This window comes from Capsaspora owczarzaki, assembly GCF_000151315.2.
Source record: "Capsaspora owczarzaki ATCC 30864 unplaced genomic scaffold supercont2.11, whole genome shotgun sequence".
Classification (NCBI taxonomy): domain Eukaryota; class Filasterea; order Ministeriida; family Capsasporidae; genus Capsaspora; species Capsaspora owczarzaki.
Window position 1 is genome coordinate 506,861 of NW_011887302.1, and position 19,251 is coordinate 526,111.

The 19,251-nt window shown below is 53.1% G+C and overlaps 6 protein-coding genes and 1 pseudogene across 7 annotated transcripts; 4 read left to right on the forward strand and 3 right to left on the reverse strand.

Annotated features, from left to right (window-relative positions):
• The first annotated feature begins 4 nt into the window (after positions 1-4).
• Positions 5-3,302, forward strand: CAOG_06364 (hypothetical protein). Its single transcript, XM_004345063.2, has 11 exons — positions 5-69; positions 380-783; positions 891-1,028; positions 1,125-1,374; positions 1,493-1,677; positions 1,788-2,042; positions 2,129-2,318; positions 2,433-2,587; positions 2,707-2,788; positions 2,876-3,029; positions 3,129-3,302. The coding sequence occupies exons 1-11, from the start codon at positions 12-14 to the stop codon at positions 3,244-3,246; spliced, it is 1,989 nt and encodes a 662-aa protein (XP_004345113.1). The 5' UTR covers positions 5-11; the 3' UTR covers positions 3,247-3,302.
• On the reverse strand, positions 3,251-4,436 carry CAOG_06365 (hypothetical protein). Its single transcript, XM_004345064.2, has 5 exons — positions 4,320-4,436; positions 4,157-4,227; positions 3,970-4,014; positions 3,703-3,850; positions 3,251-3,596 (listed from the first exon to the last, which is right to left on the reverse strand). Exons 1-5 carry the CDS (start codon positions 4,374-4,376, stop codon positions 3,351-3,353), a joined length of 567 nt encoding a protein of 188 aa, XP_004345114.1. The 5' UTR covers positions 4,377-4,436; the 3' UTR covers positions 3,251-3,350.
• Positions 4,437-5,438: 1,002 nt separating this feature from the next.
• CAOG_06366 (tyrosine-protein kinase BLK) lies at positions 5,439-9,011 on the forward strand (the record flags this gene model as incomplete). Its single annotated transcript, XM_004345065.2, has 12 exons — positions 5,439-5,652; positions 5,738-5,809; positions 5,878-5,949; positions 6,019-6,090; positions 6,168-6,239; positions 6,310-6,381; positions 6,470-6,541; positions 6,616-6,687; positions 6,746-6,933; positions 7,001-8,388; positions 8,458-8,533; positions 8,608-9,011. Coding segments are annotated over 12 exons (2,612 nt in total), but the record flags the coding sequence as incomplete, so codon positions are not given.
• A 527-nt stretch (positions 9,012-9,538) lies between these two features.
• Positions 9,539-10,726, reverse strand: CAOG_06367 (hypothetical protein; annotated as a pseudogene; the record flags this gene model as incomplete). Its single annotated transcript has 5 exons — positions 9,539-9,602; positions 9,681-9,914; positions 10,000-10,323; positions 10,418-10,583; positions 10,700-10,726.
• A 352-nt stretch (positions 10,727-11,078) lies between these two features.
• Positions 11,079-15,057, forward strand: CAOG_06368 (carnitine O-acyltransferase). The gene is made up of 5 exons (XM_004345067.2): positions 11,079-11,190; positions 12,344-12,505; positions 12,629-12,669; positions 12,792-12,966; positions 13,065-15,057. The coding sequence occupies exons 1-5, from the start codon at positions 11,110-11,112 to the stop codon at positions 14,910-14,912; spliced, it is 2,307 nt and encodes a 768-aa protein (XP_004345117.1). The 5' UTR covers positions 11,079-11,109; the 3' UTR covers positions 14,913-15,057.
• A 71-nt stretch (positions 15,058-15,128) lies between these two features.
• CAOG_06369 (chaperonin epsilon subunit) lies at positions 15,129-17,728 on the reverse strand. The gene is made up of 2 exons (XM_004345068.2): positions 17,495-17,728; positions 15,129-16,716 (listed from the first exon to the last, which is right to left on the reverse strand). Exons 1-2 carry the CDS (start codon positions 17,646-17,648, stop codon positions 15,260-15,262), a joined length of 1,611 nt encoding a protein of 536 aa, XP_004345118.1. The 5' UTR covers positions 17,649-17,728; the 3' UTR covers positions 15,129-15,259.
• A 208-nt stretch (positions 17,729-17,936) lies between these two features.
• Positions 17,937-19,165, forward strand: CAOG_06370 (ribosomal protein L32). The gene is made up of 2 exons (XM_004345069.1): positions 17,937-17,960; positions 18,607-19,165. The coding sequence occupies exon 2, from the start codon at positions 18,615-18,617 to the stop codon at positions 19,014-19,016; it is 402 nt and encodes a 133-aa protein (XP_004345119.1). The 5' UTR covers positions 17,937-17,960; positions 18,607-18,614; the 3' UTR covers positions 19,017-19,165.
• Positions 19,166-19,251: the final 86 nt, after the last annotated feature.

Genomic DNA, 19,251 nt, shown 5'->3' on the forward strand with positions numbered 1-19,251 from the left:
TTCATCCTCCAATGTCGACGTCCAAAGGGCACAAGCGTTCCCACTCTGTTGCAACCGCACCGACTGACTGTAAAATCACAATCGCACCACTTTGGCCGACCGATCCACCATATCTTGACATTGTCACACACACACACACACACACACACACACACACACACACACACATATATTTGTATTGAAGCTGTTTGAGTGATGGAAGCTAGCTTGGACGATGGACGCTCGTCCCGTTGCACACTCACACTCTTGGCTGAGCTCCGCGTGGATCCATACGGTCGACCATTGGAAAGGGGCGTTTTCGTCAAACCGTCCACTTCCTCCACTTGTTGGCTCACTTTCTGAATCCCAAAAACCCAAACTTGTGTGTGTGTTATTACAGTTGGCGAGGTCGTCGATGCGAGCGAGCAGAAGGACGCCAACAAGCGTGTCCTGATCGAAGGCATTGACGGATCGTCCGTCGCCGTCGCCGCTACTACTGGCAAGACCAACGCTGATGATAACGACGACGACGACGACGATGCCAACGCCGACGATGGTGCTGGTGCCGGTGCTGGTGCTGGTGCTGCTGGTGGCAAGTCGGGCAAGCAGCTGCGCCAAGAGCGTCGCAACCAGCGCCGACTCACTGCAAAGGCCGTCCAAGCCGACGACGTGGTTGTTAGCACCATCAACCCACTCACGGGAACACCAGTCAAGCCAATCACGTACAATCCACTGCTATTGCTGTCGTCGCCGTCCGCGCTCATGGACCCGCAGTCCACGTACACGGCCGTTCATGGCGCCAATGTGTGTACCGATTTCGGGATTGCCATGCACACGGGCCCCCCCTCAGCCATGCAGAATAACTCAACCATATGTTTGTTATTGTCGGTGGATGCGTTGCTTTGACGTAGGCCAAGCCCGAGCTCGAGTTGCGTCTGGAGCAGTTTTTCAAGCAAAGCGGCAGCTCCCACCTCCGCCTCAAGGATTTGCAGGATCTCATTCTTTGGGTGGTTGGCGATGGCATCAATCTGCGATGGGTGATTGTGAAGGTGAGTCAGGTTTTTCCCTCCCCCGCCATCCGCTGTCTGCCCATTTCTCCTTCTCTCTTGTCACTAACCAGCGATTTCGTCCTCTCCACCGCGCAGAACAAGCCACTGATCCCGCGTGTTGTCACCGTGCTGCTGCACAACATCAACCCGCAAATGTATGCCTACTACAGCGACTGCTTCCCCTTCCTCTCGAGCAAATTCCAAACCGCCATCCCAACCCGGTGTCCCGGTTCCAAGGTGCGCATCTACTCGCCCGTGCACAACTTTTTGAATATTCCGCTCCTGAAGAGCAAAAAGAAGGACGATTCCAACAAGGCATCTTCTGCAGCGACCAACATGGAGTCTGGTGAGTTTTTTTTTCTTTTTTTCTCGATGATCGAGCAGATTTTTGACTGTGCCTTTTCACGCAACTCACATACCCCTGCTGCAACGCCTCTGAATGAATGACCTACCTACCTTGATAGTCTATCCGAAGAGCCATTATTTCTTGACCACTGAGCAGATGCGCAACCACGGCTATCCCATGCCGATCGATGTGCGCACGCCAGAGGAGGCAGGCCAATTCTCAGAGTACAAGACTCTCGGCAAGCGCGATCCCAACCAAACTGCATCGGCCGAGCTTCCTGTGTTCTCGCTCGATTGCGAGATGGTGAGTGTGTTGGGCTGAGTTTTTTTTTTTCGTTCGGATTTTTCACGATTGTTACTCCATCTTGTCCGCTCAACACCTTGTCTGCTGCTTTGCGTTTTCACATGCTGTAGGTCAAGTCAGAACAAGGCTTTGAGCTGGCCCGCCTCGCCATCGTGTCTGAAAAGCTGGAGGTCTTGTACGACGAGCTCATCAAGCCCGCCCGACCGATTGTCGATTACTGCACGCGCTACTCGGGCATCACGCCCGACATGCTTGAAAACGTGACCAGCACGCTGAAGGACGCGCAGGATGCCGTTCTGCGTCTCATTCCATCCAATGCCATTTTGGTCGGGCATTCTCTCGAGAACGACTTGAACGTGCTGAAGGTCAGTTTAAAAGCTTGTATAGACTGTCTGGGTGATGAATGGGAAGTCCACTTTTTTAATATTGGCTGACTTGTTTCACGCCACAGATCATCCACCACCAAATCGTTGACACGGCGCTTGCGTACTCGCACACCCGCGGCTCCAACTTTAAGCCGTCGCTGCGATGGCTGACCGAGACCTACCTCAAGCGCATCATTCAAGCCGACGAGGGAGGCCACAACCCCGCGGAAGATGCCTCTGCATGCATGGAACTCTTGCGTCTCAAGCTGAAGAATGGTAACAAACATGTCTTGGACCAATTCGCTTTTTTACCAATGCTGGTCTTTGTTTTCCCTCAAAGCTGACCATCCGTTTCTTGTCGTTCTTGTTTTTTTTTTTCGATGTGCACAGGCCCATCCTTCGGTATCAACGAGGAGGAGACGGAAAGCATGGCTTTGCGACTGACGCGTTCGGGCAAAAAGTCGACCATCATTGACATCCCAACCATTGCCCGCCAGCATTCTATCGGCGACACGAACATTGTCCCTTGCCCTTCCGACGATGAGGTATGCAACGCCTGGAGGGACTGTCTGCAATTCTCTCTGCTTTTTTTTTTTTTTTTTTTGCTTGGGGTTTCAATCGGAGTCGGTCTCGCTCATGTGGATGCTCTTTTCGTGTCAATCAGATTCTGGCTGCTGCCATCAAGGCGGTGGATGGCCCCAGCTCGTTCGTTTGGAGCCACTTCCACGGCCTTGAGGACTTTTTCTGTACGTTTCGACCTCGAAATCGCTAGCATGCGTTGAGTTTTCTCTGACTTTTATCCCTTTGGTTGTTTCGTCCTTTGTCTATTTCAGCGGAGGCAGCTAACCAGACCGATCTTGATGAGCAGCGCCTGAAGGCGATTCTCACGTCGTACGATCAGCGCGCGAAGCTGATTTACGAGGCCTGCCCTGCCAACACACTGGTTGTGTACTTTACCGGCCATGGACCAATCGACGAGCTGAAGCGGTATGCATTCTTTGGTGTCGTGATTATGTGGTTGCCATCGTGTAAGGCTTTTGCAAGTTGGTCTGACGCGCGTTTTTTCCCCCACCGTTTTTTGTCCAGTCTTCAACGTCAGAAGGATGCTGCCGGTGCTCAATGGACTGCAACCCAGGAGCATGAGCTAGAGGAGGAGGTCATGAAGGCACGCGACTCGCTCACATTCATGGGCATCAAGCAATAAGAGAGATGTGAAACAGAAATTTGTTGTTTGGAATACAAAATCATCTTGAAACAATCCTTCATCTTCATCTGTGCTAGTGCGCTGCGCTAATGTGCACGTAATCCCTACTGTTTACTTTGGTCGTGACTGCGGTACCAGTAGATCATGTCCATTTCAGGGGGTGGGATGCCGCGGCCAATCAGTCCGACAGTGATTTGGCCGCGGTGGTGGGTGGAGTGGTTGAAGAGATGCAGCAAGCTGACATCGTATGGCGACGACTTTTCTGCGCCATCGGTCGTCTTGTATGTCATTGCAGATGTCGGATTGGCAGGGAGTTTGGACGAGCAGACAAAGTCAATGATGGCTTGATCCTGTGGCGAGTGTGAGTCCAGGAGCGCGTCGTGTGAGACATGCAAAGTCACCAGTGTCTCTTGCTCTTGATATTCAACAACAAGTACAGTGGCTTGCTGAACTTACGGAGGCGCGCAGCATGGCTCCAAGTTTGGCCGGGTCGGTCTCATACTTTTCCCACTGGCTGCTCTCGTCTTCGGGTTTGGCGTACTGTCCATTCGCCCAGAAATGACCAATATCGTCGCACTTGTATTCCGGGTTGGCGCGCGATAGCCTATGCAATTTGGTGCGGACACAGTGAATGAGTTCTCAGGACGAGAATGTCCGTTCTGCTGGCCCCCAAAAGTTTCCCCAATTCCCCAATTCCCCAATTTTGCCAAATCGCAATCGTACCATAGTTTCTGAGCAAGTAGAATGTGTGTGATTGTTCCATGGATGCTGAGCATGTTCAATCACAATTGCAGTCAGAGTGAGATTGAAATTTTGACTTGGAAACACGCACGTTCGCGTGCGCGCGTTTTCCCTCCGTTTCGTGTGCGCCCTTTTAGAGGAGAAGGACCGGGATGCATTTCAATGGTACCTGCGGAATGGCTGGCTGGCGTGGCTCTTGAGATCGGTCTCGCTGAGCGTCGCTGCAGCATCCAGAATGACCTGCGAAAACAAAGTGAGCTCAGTACCCATACAAAACCGCACTTGCAATGAGCGCAACAACCACAAAGAGAGCATAGTATTGGTCTACGCACTGCGTTTGCCCACTGGTTGTACCGCGCCATGCGTTGAATGTGGTGGAGCAGCTCCATGATGTGCTTTTTCAATGTGGAGAATTGAACAGAAAGAGAACTGAAACTTGATGATCCCGTCTTTACTTTGAGCGCTTGCAATGCAATACCAGCACAAAGGCTTCTTCTAGTTCCATTCTCTCTCCCCCCGCCTTCCCCCTCCGACCCCCATTGTTCCCTTTGGGGATCTGATTGGTGGTGCGGTGCGCGCAGTCTTTTGTTGTTTACAAGCGGTATGTTCAATCACAATCTGCCTCGCATTTTCCTTCCTTCTTCCCCCCCTTCCACGATCAACCGAGCAAAAGTGGCCAGTAGTTTGTCTTGCTCTTTCTATAGTCATCCCCTCAATATCGAATTGGGGGTTTGTGCTGCTGGATGGTTGGGGTCGTTCAGCCTGTGCGCACCATATTAAGGCAGCCAATAACTCACAATCATTACCGAACCTTGTTGCGCACAGCGGGAGAGAGAGAGAGAGAGAGAGAGAGAGAGCTGGAGCAGCAGAGCACTGCGAGGCTGGAGCCCCATGGCTGGATCGCCGGAGCAAGAGTGGGAGCGAAAGGGTTGGCGGACCAGAAGGGGGTGGGTGTGGGGCGGCGGTGGAAGCCCCATTTGAAAACCGCGCTGCTCCTTTTTGCCTTGAGGGGAAGGACCAGGCGGACCAGGCGGATGAGGCGAGCTATGGAGTGGACGCAAGTGTGTGCATGCGCGTGTCGAGGCTCACAGCGCAGCAGCACAGGCTGGCATTGACCAAAGCATGGAACAAAAAAAAACCAACACCAACTACAATACTAATGCAGCTGCGCGTTCATCACACACCCCCCCTTAAATGGGCTTCACTCTGAGTCGCCCCAAAAAAGGAGCTCGACCACCCTGTAATAAAGTGCAGGGCAGAGATGATGTGCGTGGATTATCTGGTTTTTGTTGTTTGGTCGACACGAACGGCAAACAAACCGCACTCCATCCGCTCGCTCAGCTCAGCTACGTGTACTTGGGAAAGAAGTGCGCACACATCAATCAGTTTGTACTTTTGAGCTGATTTTCCGGTGTTTCTGATGGTCTGATGTTGTACAATTTTCTGCATCAGAATGAGAAGATCAGCAGGGTTCAGCTGGTTGGTTCTGCCAGTACTGGCATTGGCAATCCACGTCAAGATGTCCCAGGCTGTCGACGCCTGTCTACCGAACGGCATGAGTTCTGCGTGCACTTGCAATGCTGCTATCACTGTCGTCGACTGCTCGTCCAAAGGGCTTTTAGCCATGCCAGCAGTCACATCCATACCGGTTGGCACAACAGACTTGTAAGAAGGTTGGATGAGATTTGGGTTTTTGACAAACCTCAGGTGAAATTATTCGCTCAATCGTTGCTCCCCGTCGTCTGGCTAGTTATCTCGGTGGCAACGCAATCACCACCCTCGATGCAGGCGCCTTTTCGGGGCTGACGGCGCTACGTTATTTGTAAGAGAGCGAGCTTAGCTTTGGGGTTTTTGCGAACATCACGACGCTCACGCCGTTGCGCTCGCTAGAGTCCTCAGCAACAACAAAATCACGACCATAAGCGCAAGTGCGTTCACCGGGCTGACGATGCTGACTTACCTGTAAGTGAGCAACCGAGTTGGGTTGCAGTGTTCCAACGAACAAGGACTTACCGCAAGCACGTTTACTAGGGAACTCGCTCGCAACGAGCTCACAAGCATTGATGCAAGTACATTCTCTGGGCTGACTCGTATGACTGACCTGTAAGCGAGAGGAAGTCACTTGGTTGGCCTTTTGAACCATGGGTTTACATAAGTGACTCACCGTCAACGGTACTTAGCGCCTTGCACAACAATCGGATTACCAACCTTGCTGTTAATACCTTCGTAGGGATGTCGCAGCTGACCTCACTGTAAGAATACGATTTGTCTGAAGCAGGGGGCAACCGACGCTCTGACTCAACACTGCACGCCTTCGACCAGGACTTTACAATTCAACCGCATCACGAGTATTTCTGCCAATACGTTCAATGGGCTTGTCGCACTAAGCTACCTGTAAGTCGGCCCTGGCCTCGTACGGTTATCGTGCAACAACCCTGAGTGGCTCAAAAAAAAAAAAAACGCTGGTCACATGGCGATTTAGATTTTTGAGCGACAACCAGATCACCAGCATCGCCGCGGGTGCCTTTACAGGAGATACGTCGCTGCAACAACTGTAAGCTTGCACCATTGACTTTTTTGCAGACAAATTCAGGCCGGTTGGCTCATCACTTGCCACACGATTCCCAGAGCACTGCACAACAACCAACTCACCAGTATCCCCGCAAGTCAATTCTCAGGGCTCATTCAGCTGCAATATCTGTAAGGCGAGCGTTGACGGAGGTCGAGCCATCCGATTCTGACTGTCTGTTGAGTGAAGAACTTTGAGTAACAGTTCCTTCACAACGTTGCCGCCTGGCCTGTTCCAAGGATTACCGAACGGCTTATTCTTGGGATATAAAGCAACAAATCCGTTCTACACGCTAGTGCTGAGCCCCAACAACTTTACCTTTGATGGAAACGCTGTCGCTCCGCCCAGCACATACGGCAGTGCTTCCAACCCAAACAGTAAGCGAGCTTCCGAGATGACTGCAATCCCCCATGTAAATTATTGTCACTGACACCTGTGGTGCAGAGTGCGATACAGCCTGTGCCACCTGCTACGCTGGAGGGCCTGGTGCATGTTGCGGGACCAACTGCTTGATCTGCGATTCCACTGGTTCATGCACCCGATGCTATGATGGTTATGGCATGTTGGGTGGCTCGTGTCTCCCGCTTGCTTCTGTCGCTTCTGCCTCAGTCACGTCTGTTGCATCGGCTGCGTCCATCGCTTCAGCAGCCACTTCTGCTTCTGCGTCCTTCGCTTCAGCAGCCACGTCTGCTTCCGCATCGTTCGCTTCGCTTGCCTCGGTCGCCTCTTCTGCTTCTGCATCGTTTGCTTCGCTTGCTTCGGACGCCTCGTTTGCTTCTGCTGCGTCCGCGTCCTCTGCTGCCGCATCCGCTTCCTCCGCTGCCGCGTCCGCTGCTTCTACCGCGTCTGCATCTCTGGCCTCGGCTGCGTCAGCGTCGTCGGCATGGCAGACGTCTGCTGCTTCTGTCGCCTCTCGCGCTCCGAAGGGTGATTCCGGGGGCTCGTCTTCCGTGGCGGCAATCGCTGCTGCAGTCGGTTCGGTTGTGGGCGTCGGTTTGATTGCTCTCGCCATCTTTCTGGTCCGACGTCGTCGATTGCAACGACGTGCGAAGGAATCCGCCGGTCCCATCTATCAGGAGGCTATCGAAATGGCAATCTCTCCTCTGAATCATGCGACCCGACCTCAGAGAGAGGAGGATGTTTCAGCCTACGCCGTCGTCGGTCAAAAACAGCCAGAACCGTTGTATCAGGCTGTCTCAAAAAGTGCTCCAGAGGTGGTCTACAATTATGCAAGCGCGTACGTTGCTGGCAGCCATTCTCGTCGCGTTCGTGAGGGCTTGACCATTGTGAAGCACCTTGCCAGCGGGAACTTTGGCGACGTTGCACTGGGTCAACTGCCGTTCAGCGTGTTGCCCCCACGAGCTCAAAACTTGCTTGGGCCTGCAGCGTCCGAAAATGTCCAAGTTGCAGTCAAATCTCTGAAGTCGAACGCGGATGACAAATCCCGCAAGGACTTTGAAAGCGAGGCCAAGTTGATGGCGCCGTTTGTGCATCCGAATGTCGTGCGTCTGCTCGCAGCTCTTGTCGAGTCAGAGCCCCATCTCGTTCTGCTTGAGTTTGTGCAGTATGGAGACTTGCGCACCCTGCTGCAAAAATCCAAGCTCCACTCGCTTTGGTGGACGCAGAACGAGCAGGTGCACGCCATTCGCCAGATTGCTCTTGGCATGGAGTATCTGGGCACGCTCCACTTTGTGCACCGTGACCTCGCCGCTCGCAATTGTCTCGTGGGGCAAGGGATGATTGTGAAGATTGCCGACTTTGGACTTTCTCGCGAAATGGCCTCTGAGAATGATTATTACCGCATGCAAACGCGTGGCAAGCTTCCTGTGAAGGTGAGGGTGTAGAATGGTTGCTACTCGCATGCGGTTTGAATGCTGATTATGTTGATGCTACACACGTAGTGGATGGCTCCCGAGACCATGACTTTCCGAAAGTTCTCTTCAATGTCGGACGTGTGGGCTTTCGGCGTTACGGCTTGTGAGTATCGTTGTATCTCGGTCTTCTGCTGGAAACTGCACTTGTATCTCACTTGTGCTCGTGCATGTTGGCAGGGGAATGTTGCAGTTACGGCGCAAAGCCGTACGGCGAGATGGATGGGCGTGAGACTCTGGCTCATGTTGAGGCTGGTGGTCGACTGCCCATGCCAGAAACCTGCATGCTCGAGCTCTACAACATCATGATGAGTTGCTGGAACCTGTCTCCCGAGCAACGCCCGAGCTTTTCTCAGCTCGTACAATCGCTGACGGCGCTTCAGGATGGATCGACCGTTCGCGAAATCGGCGCCATGGTGTGAACTCAACCCGCCCCTCTGTTCTCTCCAAGCCCCAGTATGAGCATTTTGCAAGATGATGGTATTGATTGCCGAGTGCTTGTTTGAGTTTGTTTTGTCGTGGGTTGCGTGTGAGCTTGTGTTTGTGTAGAGAGGCCTCCCGAAAAAGACTCAGTCCACAAACCATTGAATCAACTCTATAAATTATGCTCTTTTCCAATGATATAGGTGGCAGGGCGAGGAAATGAACAGGGGGGGTGGTTCGAGTTTTTGAAGGGAGGCCCTCTCTACATCACTCCAGCGAACAAAGTGAACAAAAACACATCGAGAGCACACAAACAACAGCAACAAACAAGCGCGGGGGGGGGGAGGGGGCAAGCCGCTTCTTGTAGCGCAAACTTGCGAACTGAGAATCAAATTTGGGTAATGGGGGATGCACGGTGAACATGACAAAAGCCGGATTTGTCCGAGGTTCTGTTGCGGCATTTTCGCGTCTTGTTCTGAATGTACGAGTTACACGCTGTCACGCCTGTGAGCTTGAGAACTGCAGCTTTAGGCAGATGGACGCAAATGTTGCCGTTTGTCTCCTCAAACACGAGTTGAGTCTCGACAAACTTGATGTCAACAGCACAGCTTTCAACAACACCGCTTGCGTGCTTTTCGTCAGAGGCAGGAACACGACATACTCACGGCCGTTCTCCTCCGGGACCAGCTTAGGTGCGCATCGTGGGCTCAGAAGAAGCAGGATGACTCGGCTCGTCGGTCTTGACTTCAGCGCTGTCCAGCAAAATACAAACAAGTCAAAAAGCGAAGATCCATCGAGAATTGCAACACAGACAACACAGACGACCTTACCTTGGAAAGCCAAATTCCAAAGCGCAGTCAGCCAGGAATGTGTTGACCTGGTCTCTAAACTGCAGTCCTCCCAGTGAGAAAGTTGTTTGCAAGATGGCACAGTAGAGATACCAGCAAAGATCTTCATGCTGCATGGCGTCGTCGAGAGAAAGCTGGCGCAGAGCCAAGTTGTCGTGAACCATGCAGCTGACGAGAGCTCGAGTCGGGTCAACGCCGGCGCACTGACTGACGTGCCTTCGAAGAGCGGCCACAATCGGTCGTATTGAGGAAGGCGCGTCTTCTATCGTCTTGCCACTAACGGTGCTGGAACCGCCAATACTGAGTGCGGACGTACTCAACCCACTGTCACTGCCCATGCCAACGCCGCACTGGGTGCTAAATAGAGTGAGCAACTCGGCTTGAAACTCTGCGATGGTCATATCTGCAACGGTGGGATGCACAACGTAATGAACCATGCCACCGGCAAGCCAATTCTCATCCAGACTGCGCGAGAATCCGAGCTTCGTTTGAGCAAACTGCTGCTCTTGTGCCACAAAACAATAGGATGCCTTGCGAGTTAACCTCCAGAATGGTGATACTCGGTCGTTAGTTGGATGCGGCACGACCACCGAAAACCCGACAGCTTTCGAACTCCCGTTTGCGTCTGACAAATCAACAACGGAAAGAAAGTGAAAGGATTGCGACCTCTCCAAAACGAACTCCAAAAACGAAAGGAGCCAAAACAAAACAACACGTACAATGTTGCAGAACGCCAGAGCCCGGCGAAGTTTCAACATAGTCACTCTCCATCAACTTGAAAGGCGAGGGTAGCGAGTCCATGCAGAGGCGGTGGAGATGCTGGTGATCTTGAAGAACAAACTGCGCCGACTTCTCTGCCTTCGGGTCGACGTCTGGCCAAAGAGGCTGCAAGTCAAGGGAAAGAACGCAAGAAAAGTAGCCAGCGTTGTCAGAACATTGTCAACAGCGTGCCCGCCCGACTCGATTCCGTTCGCTCATAACTTTTCGGTGAGAGAACATACGTCTGTCAGGTGCGACGGCTCGGCCATGATGAAGCGGGTGCGGGATTTTAACTGAAGAGATATAAAAATGACTGTCACTTTTTGTTTTTTCAAAAACAAGCCGAGACACTCCAAACTCGGATACATGCTTGGTGCACATTGCGTCATGACACAAAGCTGCCGTGCTTCCATTCGATATACGAAAAACTGTGTGAAGATGCTGGGAACGGGATGAAGCAGGCGACAATCGATTGATCGTTTGTAGAGATCAACGACTTTGCTTTCGTCGTTCAGCATTGAGCGTTTCTGTTCGATTTGTCTCAACAATCTCGCTCTCATTGCAACATACTGATTTTGTACTTTCTTAATAACGTCGCTTGAAAGAAAAACGTAAACGCAGTCTCACTTTTTTCCCCCCAAACCAAGCAACCATGGCGGAAGCGCGCGCTGCCGTCATGTCGCCGTTCGGTGTCTCCTCTTCGGAGGGCGAGATTGTTCTCCGCATCAACAAGGTCAGCCATCACCGCCCTCCCTCTAACTTCGTCACACACGCACACATAAACACGCACATGATGCAGTGATGCGCTGCTCTTCCTTACGTCTCCTGGCCTGGCAATCACAATGTGCACAACTGACACACTGCGGTTGTGCGGTTTTGAGCGCTGCTTGTCATTTGTTCCCTGTTCCCTTCTTGTTCTTCCGCACCCCCTCACCCCGACCCTTCCCCGACTCTCTGTCTCTCCTGCCAATAGAGTGGGAGACGTGGTTGCCTGTAGCAGCAGATGGAAGCGACGGAGCATGCAGGAAGAGCGAACTACTGCAAAATTCGCTTTTTTTTTTTTTTCCTGTTTGTCTTTGTTGCGCTTCGCTCTCACAGTTGTTCCGCTGCAGTCCGTGCAGCACAGCATGACACTCACACGCTGCAACATGCAAAGCTGAAGTCGCTTTCAAAAACAACAAAAATGAAAGAACGAAGAGAACGTGCTTTCTCACAGTGTCGAGGTTTTTTCTTGTTTTTGTATCTTGCAACCTACCATTGTTCAGTGCGATTTAGTGATGCGTCGTATCGAATACCTTCTTTTTGTGAAATCACAAGTATTGGAAAAAAAAACAAACAAAAAACAAATAGGAAAACACGTGAAAAAAAAAAAAAAAAAAAAAAAAAGAACGTGAAATTTAAAAAAAAAAATAAATAAAAATAAAAAATACAACCATCACACTATTGAACAAGAAGCAAAACGGACAAGCGAGCGATCAACATGCTTTGTAAACCAGTTGTTGATGAAAGTCACAGTTGCGCTTTTGAGACCAACAACAGCAATCGCTCGTTTGACGATCGTCTGACTGCGATAACATAAAAACATAAAAAGCGCCGACTTGTTTTATCGGCTTTTTTTTTTTTTTTTGGTTGGTTTTTGTTTGTTTTGTGACACTTGTCTTCATCATTCAATATGCAATGGGATGCGTCATGCGTTCAATGAGTGGGATGACAAAACACACACACAAACCCCCCCCTCTCAATGAACAGTGGACCTCGAGCATGGCACTGAATCACGGAAAACAACGTGAATCACCGAATCTCACACTGCTGCGTTTCAGCCACAGTGATGACTTTGTTCAACGATCACTGACCAACTCACATGTCTCTGTCTCTGTCGCCATCAGGATGCCATCCCGGCGCTCGTCCGCGCGACCAGGAAGGTTGTCGCCCGCGCTCGCAACGCAGTCATCAACTCGATCTTCCCCGCCAAGCCAGTCCAGTGGGTCTTCTCGGTCGCCTCCCCGGCTGCCATCCTCCTCTTCCCCAACCACCAATACCTGTCGCCGGTAAGTTCTAGCAGCAGCAGCAGCAGCAGCAGCAGCAGCAGTGTTCGTCTGGACTTGGCAATCCGCTTTTTGTGTAACAACTCACTCCCTTTCCTCTTCTTCTCTTTTCCTTCATGGTCACAGTACTCTTCTCTCCTCACCAAGTTTGGCAGCTACATCCCTGGGTATGCTACGTTGTCTAATGTTTGCGAGCGACGATGGTGTCATTTTTTCGAGCATCCATCTTACCAAAATCTTTTGCCTTTGGTCTCTGCATGTTTTTGCTCAACCCCCTCAACCTCTACAGCATCCGATCGTTCTCTCCCAATGGACAAATCGCGCTCATCTCGGCTGTGACTGGCACTGGCATCTTCCTCACTGCTTCCTTCCTGCGTCGTGTCTGCCTCCGTCTTCTCCTCTCGTACCGCGGCTGGCTGTACGAGGCTCCTCGCCAGCAAAGCTTCTCGACCACTGCTTGGGCTGTACGTTTGTCGCCATCTCTTTCCTTTGTTTTGCTGTTGCGGGACTGTCTCCTTTTTTTTTTTGTCATACTCACACTCTCCTCTTCCTCCCCAAACAGGTCTGCGTCCGCATCTTCACCGGCTCCCATGCCCTGACTTATGGCTTCCAAAACTCAATCCCGTCGCTGCCCGTGCCTCGCCTGAGGCAGACGTGCGCTCGCTACCTCCGCTCGGTGGCTGGCATTCAGAGCACCGAGGAGCTTGCCCGCTCGCAGGCGCTTGTCGACCAGTTCCTCGCCAACGAGGGCCCGCGTCTTCAGCGCTACCTCATGCTCAAGTGGCTCACGACCTCCAACTATGTCTCTGACTGGTGGGAAAAGTACGTCTACCTGCGCGGCCGCTCGTCCATCATGGTCAACTCGAACTACTATGTGCTCGACGCCTTCACCTACATGCCCTGCACCAACCAGCTTGCCCGTGCCGCTCTTTTCATTTCCAACATTCTCAAGTTCAAGCGCGATCTCGACCGCGAGGAAATCGAGCCCATCACCATCCGCGACACCGTCCCGCTCTGCATGGCCCAGTACGAGCGCCTGTTCACCACCACCCGCATCCCCGGCAAGGAGTGCGACACGCTCGAGCACCACGACTACTCGTCGTACATTGTTGTCCTCCGCAAGGGCCGCTACTACCAGCTCTCCGTCTACAACCGCAAGGGCCAGATTCTCGCCCCGTTCGAATTTGAAAACCACCTGCACTGGATTGTCGAGGACGCCGACCGCGGTGACTCTGCCTCGTACGAGGAGGAGCACCTTGCCGCCTTCACGGCCGAGGAGCGCCACGTCTGGGCCGCTGTCCGCAGCGAGCACTTTGCCTCGGGCGTCAACAAGGAGTCGCTGGACATTATCGACAAGGCCATCTTTGTGCTTTCGCTCGACACTGAAACCCCCAAGGACCTGTCCTCGCGCGGCAAGGCCCTGCTGCACGGAAATGGCTACAACCGCTGGTTTGACAAGTCCTTCACCTTGGTGCTCTTCCCCGACGGCCGCGCTGGCCTCAACTGCGAGCACTCGTGGGCCGATGCTCCCGTCGTTGCCCACATGTGGGAATGGGTCATGTGCCACGAGACTGAGGACGCGTACGACGAGCACGGCCACAACATCCGCCCCGAGAGCACGACTCCTCGCGTCGCCACCGCCGCGCCCCACAAGCTTGCCTGGGACTTTTCGCCCAAGCTCAGCGAGGCCATCAAGACGGCCGTCGCCAAGGCCACGACCATCATCAACGACCTCGACCTCAGCATTCTCCACCACAGCAAGTATGGCAAGGACTACATGAAGCACGCCAAGATCTCCCCCGACGCGTACGTCCAGATGGCACTTCAGCTGGCCTACTACCACGATTCGAACGGCGAAACCCCTCTGACCTACGAGTCGAGCATGACCCGTCTGTACAAGCAGGGCCGCACCGAAACCGTCCGCCCCGCGTCGGTCGATGCCCGCGAGTTTGTGCGCGCAATGGTCAACCCCTCCGTCACCAAGGAGCAACGCATCCAGCTCCTGCGCAAGGCCGGCGAAACCCACCAAAACCTCTACCGCGACGCCATGTCTGGCAAGGGCATTGACCGCCACCTGTTTGCGCTGTACGTTGTCTCCCAAGGCCTCGGCGTCGACTCGCCCTTCCTCAAGGACGCCCTGTCCCGCGCATGGAAGCTCTCGACTTCGCAGCAGCCCCAGCAGCAGACCAAGCTGTGGGAGCCCGAGGGCAAGGATCGCCACAAGATCGGCCCTGGCGGCGGCTTTGGCCCCGTCGCCGACGACGGCTATGGCACCTCGTACATGTTTGCTGGCAGCCACTGCCTCTTTGCGCACGTTTCGAGCAAGATTTCTGCCAAGAACACGGACTCTGCCCGCTTTGCCAACAACCTCGAGCGTGCCTTTGAAGAATTGGCCGCGCTCTTCCGTTAAAACTTTGGCTATGTTGTTGCTTTTTGTTGGGTATTTTTTTTTTGTTTGTTTGTAAATGTTTCCTCTTTTGAAACCTCGTGTATGCCAGATGGTCCCCCTTTTGGAATTACAATCGACACCACGAGATTCTCAAAAAAAAAAAAAAAAAAAAAAAAAAAAGAGCAACTGGTTCATCATGGCAAACACCAACGATTCAGCAAACAACATCTTTGTAAATCTAGGAGTGTGAAACTTGTTTGGTATACAAAAGCAATACAACTCACGCAAAAAAAAAGAAGGAAACACACCAAAAAAGAGGGAGCGAGCAAGAAACAGCGACAGCAAAAACAACACTGTTGTACTGTTGTTTACTGGGCGCCGCCGGGGGTGACAATGTCGTCAATCTTGAGAATCATCTTGACGAGTTGGGTGGCGAGCTGGAATTGCTGCTTCTTGCCAACGAGGGTCTCGACGACGTGCTGGTCGCGCATGTCAGCGTTGCCAGTCATGTTGCAGTCAATGCCGAGGCGGGGGTTCTTCTCCTTGACCTGGCGGGACTTGACGGCGGCGAGCGTCTCGATCGGGGGCAGACCAGAGTTCTCGGCGAGGGCGATCGGGGTGGCCTCAAGGGCATCACCGAAGGCACGCATGGCGTATTGCTCGAGCGTGGCGACCTTGTCGGCAGCCTCGTAGACGGCGAGGGAGCAGGTGATCTCGGGAGCACCGCCGCCATAGACGACACGGTTGTCTTTGACGAGGTTGCGGACGACGCAGATGGCGTCGTGGAGCGAGCGCTTGGCCTCCTCGATGATCATTTGGTTGCCGCCGCGAACAAAGACCGTGACTGCGCGAGTGTTCTTGCAGTCCTCAATGAAGAGCATGCGGTCCTTGGTGGTGCCAAAGGAAATCTCGCGGACGACGCCGGCGTGGCCGAGCTTCTCGGGCGACAGCTCCTCAAAGCGCGGGACAATGCGGCCGTTTGTGGCGATGGCGACCAGCTCAATCTCGGGGCCACCGACCCAGCGGACGGCGGGGAGGCTGTTCTGCAACAAGAGGTGGTTGGCCTCGTCGTCAAAGCCCCATTGGCACACAACAAAGTTGGCGCCGGATTGCTTGACGCGCTCGATCATTTCAACAAAGATCTTGTGCTCGTACGACTGGAGGGACTTGTAGTCCTCGACGGAGGCAATGTCGAGTTTGTGCTTGGTCTTGGGCTTTGGCGGCTCGAACGGGCAGGTGAGGATGGCAATCTTGGCGTCGCGCAACTCCTTGGGCATTTGGGGGTGGCTAAAGTCCTTGTCAATGACGACACCGCGCACGAGCTGGGTGTCTTGGAGCTGGCCGCCAACCTTGCCCTCCATCTTGATGAGCTCAAAGTTGACGTCGCGGGTCTCGAGGTCGGCGACGGCCAGGACGGCATCGACGGCAATCTCGGCCATCTGTCGGTGGCACTTGTTGATAATCTTCGAGCCGAGCGTGGTCATGGCGGTCTGCACAAGCGACTCCTTCTCGTCCTTGCCGACGGGGATGATGTCGCTGACAGCCTCGAGCTGCTTGACTGCCACGGCGCAAGCCATCTCAAAACCGTCCGCAATGCGGATGGGGTGGATGCCGCGGTCAATCAGGTGCTCGGCCTGCTCGAGCAGCGAGCCGGCCAACACAACAACGCCAGTCGTGCCGTCGCCAATCTCGCTGTCTTGCGACTGCGACAGCTCGACCAGCAGCTTGGCAATCGGGTGCTGCACGTCCATCTGTGACAGAATGGTCGCACCGTCGTTTGTGATTGTGACTGCGCCATCGGGCGACACCATCATCTTGTCCAGGCCTGGGGATGGTTCCAAACAGCAAGCAAGTCACAGGCAAGCAAGTGTGAAAGTGAGTGAGTGAGTGAGCGGTGCCCAAAGTCGCTGTCAAGACGAAGTCGCTTGCTGCCTCTCGCTCTCTCGCTTGCTGCCTCTTGCTCTCTCGCTTGTTGGGTTGAGCACACACAACCACACACACACACACACACACACACACACACACACACACACACATGCATCAATGTTCCAATGCGGATGACAAAAGTCGTCTTCCACGCGTTTTCCGTTGCCAAAATGCTGACATTGAAATTCAACGAAAAAAACGAAAAAAAAACATTTTCTTCTATTTTTTTTTTTTTTTTTGTGGATTTTCGTGTTCTGTCTTCTTGTTTTTTCAAAGGCAGACTTTGGCTCAGCCTTCGTCCAAAATCACAGGCCTGCCTCACGTGCAATCGCACCACGCATCTATCGCGTCATCAGGTCTGCGGGGCAGCAATGGGAGATTCACAGATCCAGCAACAACTGCAACAGCAGAAATCGAGATCACTGCTTTTTTTTTTTTTTTTTTTTTTTGTGAGACATGTGTTTCCACATTGTTTGCATTTGCCGCGCAATTTTCTACAAACTCACTCACTAGTCGAGGCTGGATTTTGTTGCCCACTAAACAATATTTTTTTTTCTTTTTTGTTGTTTCACTCGTTCGACCATTTCGACCTGTGAATCGGCCCCACGCTCCTTCCCCTCCCCCCCAACAACCAACCAATCACCACAACAAAAGGAACCAAGCGTCGAGACACGCACCCTTTGGTCCGAGGGAGGTCTTGAGGGTGTGAGCGATCGCCTTGGCGGCCAGAATGTGCTGCTTGATGGCGTCCGAGCCGGTCATTCGCTGGCGTGTGTCCTGCTCGCGCAGGATGATGAACGGTCGCCCGTACTCGTCGAAGGCAAGCGACATTGCTGAGTCTGTGTATTGAGCGACGGGGGGATCGCTGGAACGAAAAAAAGAGAAAAAGTTGGGAACAAAGGACTGACTTGTGCGCTGAAACGAGTGTCTGAGTTGCTGGATTCGACGTCATGCATTGCAAATCCACCGTATTGTTATTTGGGATATTCGCTCTTACCATACAAAGTCTCCAGCAAACAGCGAGCGAAAGGAAAAAAAAAAAAAAAAAAACAACGAAAGACAATAAGCAAAACAAATCTTTAATGGTTTTCAGTGCAGAACATTATTCGTCCAAAACAGATTTGCTCGCTCTCTTGTTCTAATGTGAGAATCAGCACTCTGGCAAAACCGCCGCTGCCCCGTCATCCGCACGTCCTCCCGGCCCGCTGCCCATGCAATCCGATAGAGAACCATGTCACACGAACGATTAGAGTGCAAGGGAGGGGTCGAGCAATGCATCTGGGGCCGAGACGGGTCGCCGAGATGGGATGTTTGGCGGGCCGCGACCGGAACCGCTCTTGCTTTGTTTCGTCTTGCCCTCGGCTTCGTTCGCGCCTGCTTGTTCTCTGACCCACGGTGCTGCTTGCCATCAGCATTCATCAAAGCGTGCAGTGAGGTGGAGTGTCGTAGCAGCCCGGCGGTGTCGTTTGAGCAGGGAAGACCAGAGCAAAGAGTTTTGGGTTGAAGTTGGCTTTTGCCCTTGTGAAGCCTGTAGCCCTCCCCTCGGTGCCGTCGCTCCGTCGCTACGCACGTCTTGCGTATTGCTTGCCAGGGGCAGTTCCACGAAAGACCGGGGGCGGGGGCAAGTGGCGCTCCATAACATGTCATTGCTCAAAAAAAAAAAAAAAACCCCTTTCGTACACACGACACACACGGGCTCGCTCTTACTCTTTCCCCAACTCCCGCATCGCTTTTCCTCATCTTGCCACATCCATCGCTCACTTTGGAAATGCCCTCCCACCACGTCTAGAATCGCAAATGGTTGCCTCCGCCAACCGCGTTAAGATCGTCAAGAAGCGCACCAAGCGCTTCATCCGCCACCAGTCGGACAAGTATGCCTGCGTTGCCCAGTCGTGGCGCAAGCCCAAGGGTATTGACAACGTTGTCCGTCGTCGCATGCACGGCACCTACGTCATGCCCAAGATCGGCTACCGCAACAACCACAAGACCCGTCACCTCCTTCCCGACGGCTTCCGCAAGTTCACCGTTGCCAACCTGAAGGAGCTCGAGGTCCTCCTCTTGCACAACCGAACCTTCGCTGCCGAGATCGCCCACAACGTCTCCAGCCGAAACCGCAAGGCCATCGTTGAGCGTGCCGCCCAGCTCAACATCAAGGTCCTCAACGCCAACGCCCGCCTGCGCACTGAGGCCAGCGAATAAGCGCTGCCACCGTCCCCTTCCCCTCTCCACGATCTTTTGCGAGACCTTTAAACAAGGAGTGGCAGGCTCTTCCCAGTTTGTTGCTCTGTTCTGTTGCTGCAGGATTTTCGTTGTAAAAGCAATGTAGCAATTGAGCTCTTTAATTCTTTTGTTCTTGTTGATTGGTGATTGTTGATTGTTGATGGTGAGATGGGATTTGGTTGTTGAGAGAGGCACACGTTGACTGTCAGGACAA

Bases quoted from the DNA above. Each gene is read 5' to 3' on its own strand.
- CAOG_06364 (XM_004345063.2), top strand. From the start codon at position 12: ATGTCGACGTCCAAAGGGCACAAGCGTTCCCACTCTGTTGCAACCGCA. The intron at 1,375-1,492 runs GTGAGTTTTTTT...CTACCTTGATAG, and splicing joins AGCGACCAACATGGAGTCTG to TCTATCCGAAGAGCCATTAT. The intron at 3,030-3,128 runs GTATGCATTCTT...TTTTTTGTCCAG, and splicing joins CCAATCGACGAGCTGAAGCG to TCTTCAACGTCAGAAGGATG.
- CAOG_06365 (XM_004345064.2), bottom strand. From the start codon at position 4,376: ATGGAGCTGCTCCACCACATTCAACGCATGGCGCGGTACAACCAGTGG. The intron at 3,851-3,969 runs GTACGATTGCGA...CAAATTGCATAG, and splicing joins CTACTTGCTCAGAAACTATG to GCTATCGCGCGCCAACCCGG. The intron at 3,597-3,702 runs GTAAGTTCAGCA...CACTCGCCACAG, and splicing joins GAGCCATGCTGCGCGCCTCC to GATCAAGCCATCATTGACTT.
- CAOG_06368 (XM_004345067.2), top strand. From the start codon at position 11,110: ATGGCGGAAGCGCGCGCTGCCGTCATGTCGCCGTTCGGTGTCTCCTCT. The intron at 11,191-12,343 runs GTCAGCCATCAC...TGTCGCCATCAG, and splicing joins TTGTTCTCCGCATCAACAAG to GATGCCATCCCGGCGCTCGT. The intron at 12,670-12,791 runs GTATGCTACGTT...CAACCTCTACAG, and splicing joins TTTGGCAGCTACATCCCTGG to CATCCGATCGTTCTCTCCCA.
- CAOG_06369 (XM_004345068.2), bottom strand. From the start codon at position 17,648: ATGTCGCTTGCCTTCGACGAGTACGGGCGACCGTTCATCATCCTGCGC. The intron at 16,717-17,494 runs GTGCGTGTCTCG...AACCATCCCCAG, and splicing joins GACCTCCCTCGGACCAAAGG to GCCTGGACAAGATGATGGTG.
- CAOG_06370 (XM_004345069.1), top strand. From the start codon at position 18,615: ATGGTTGCCTCCGCCAACCGCGTTAAGATCGTCAAGAAGCGCACCAAG.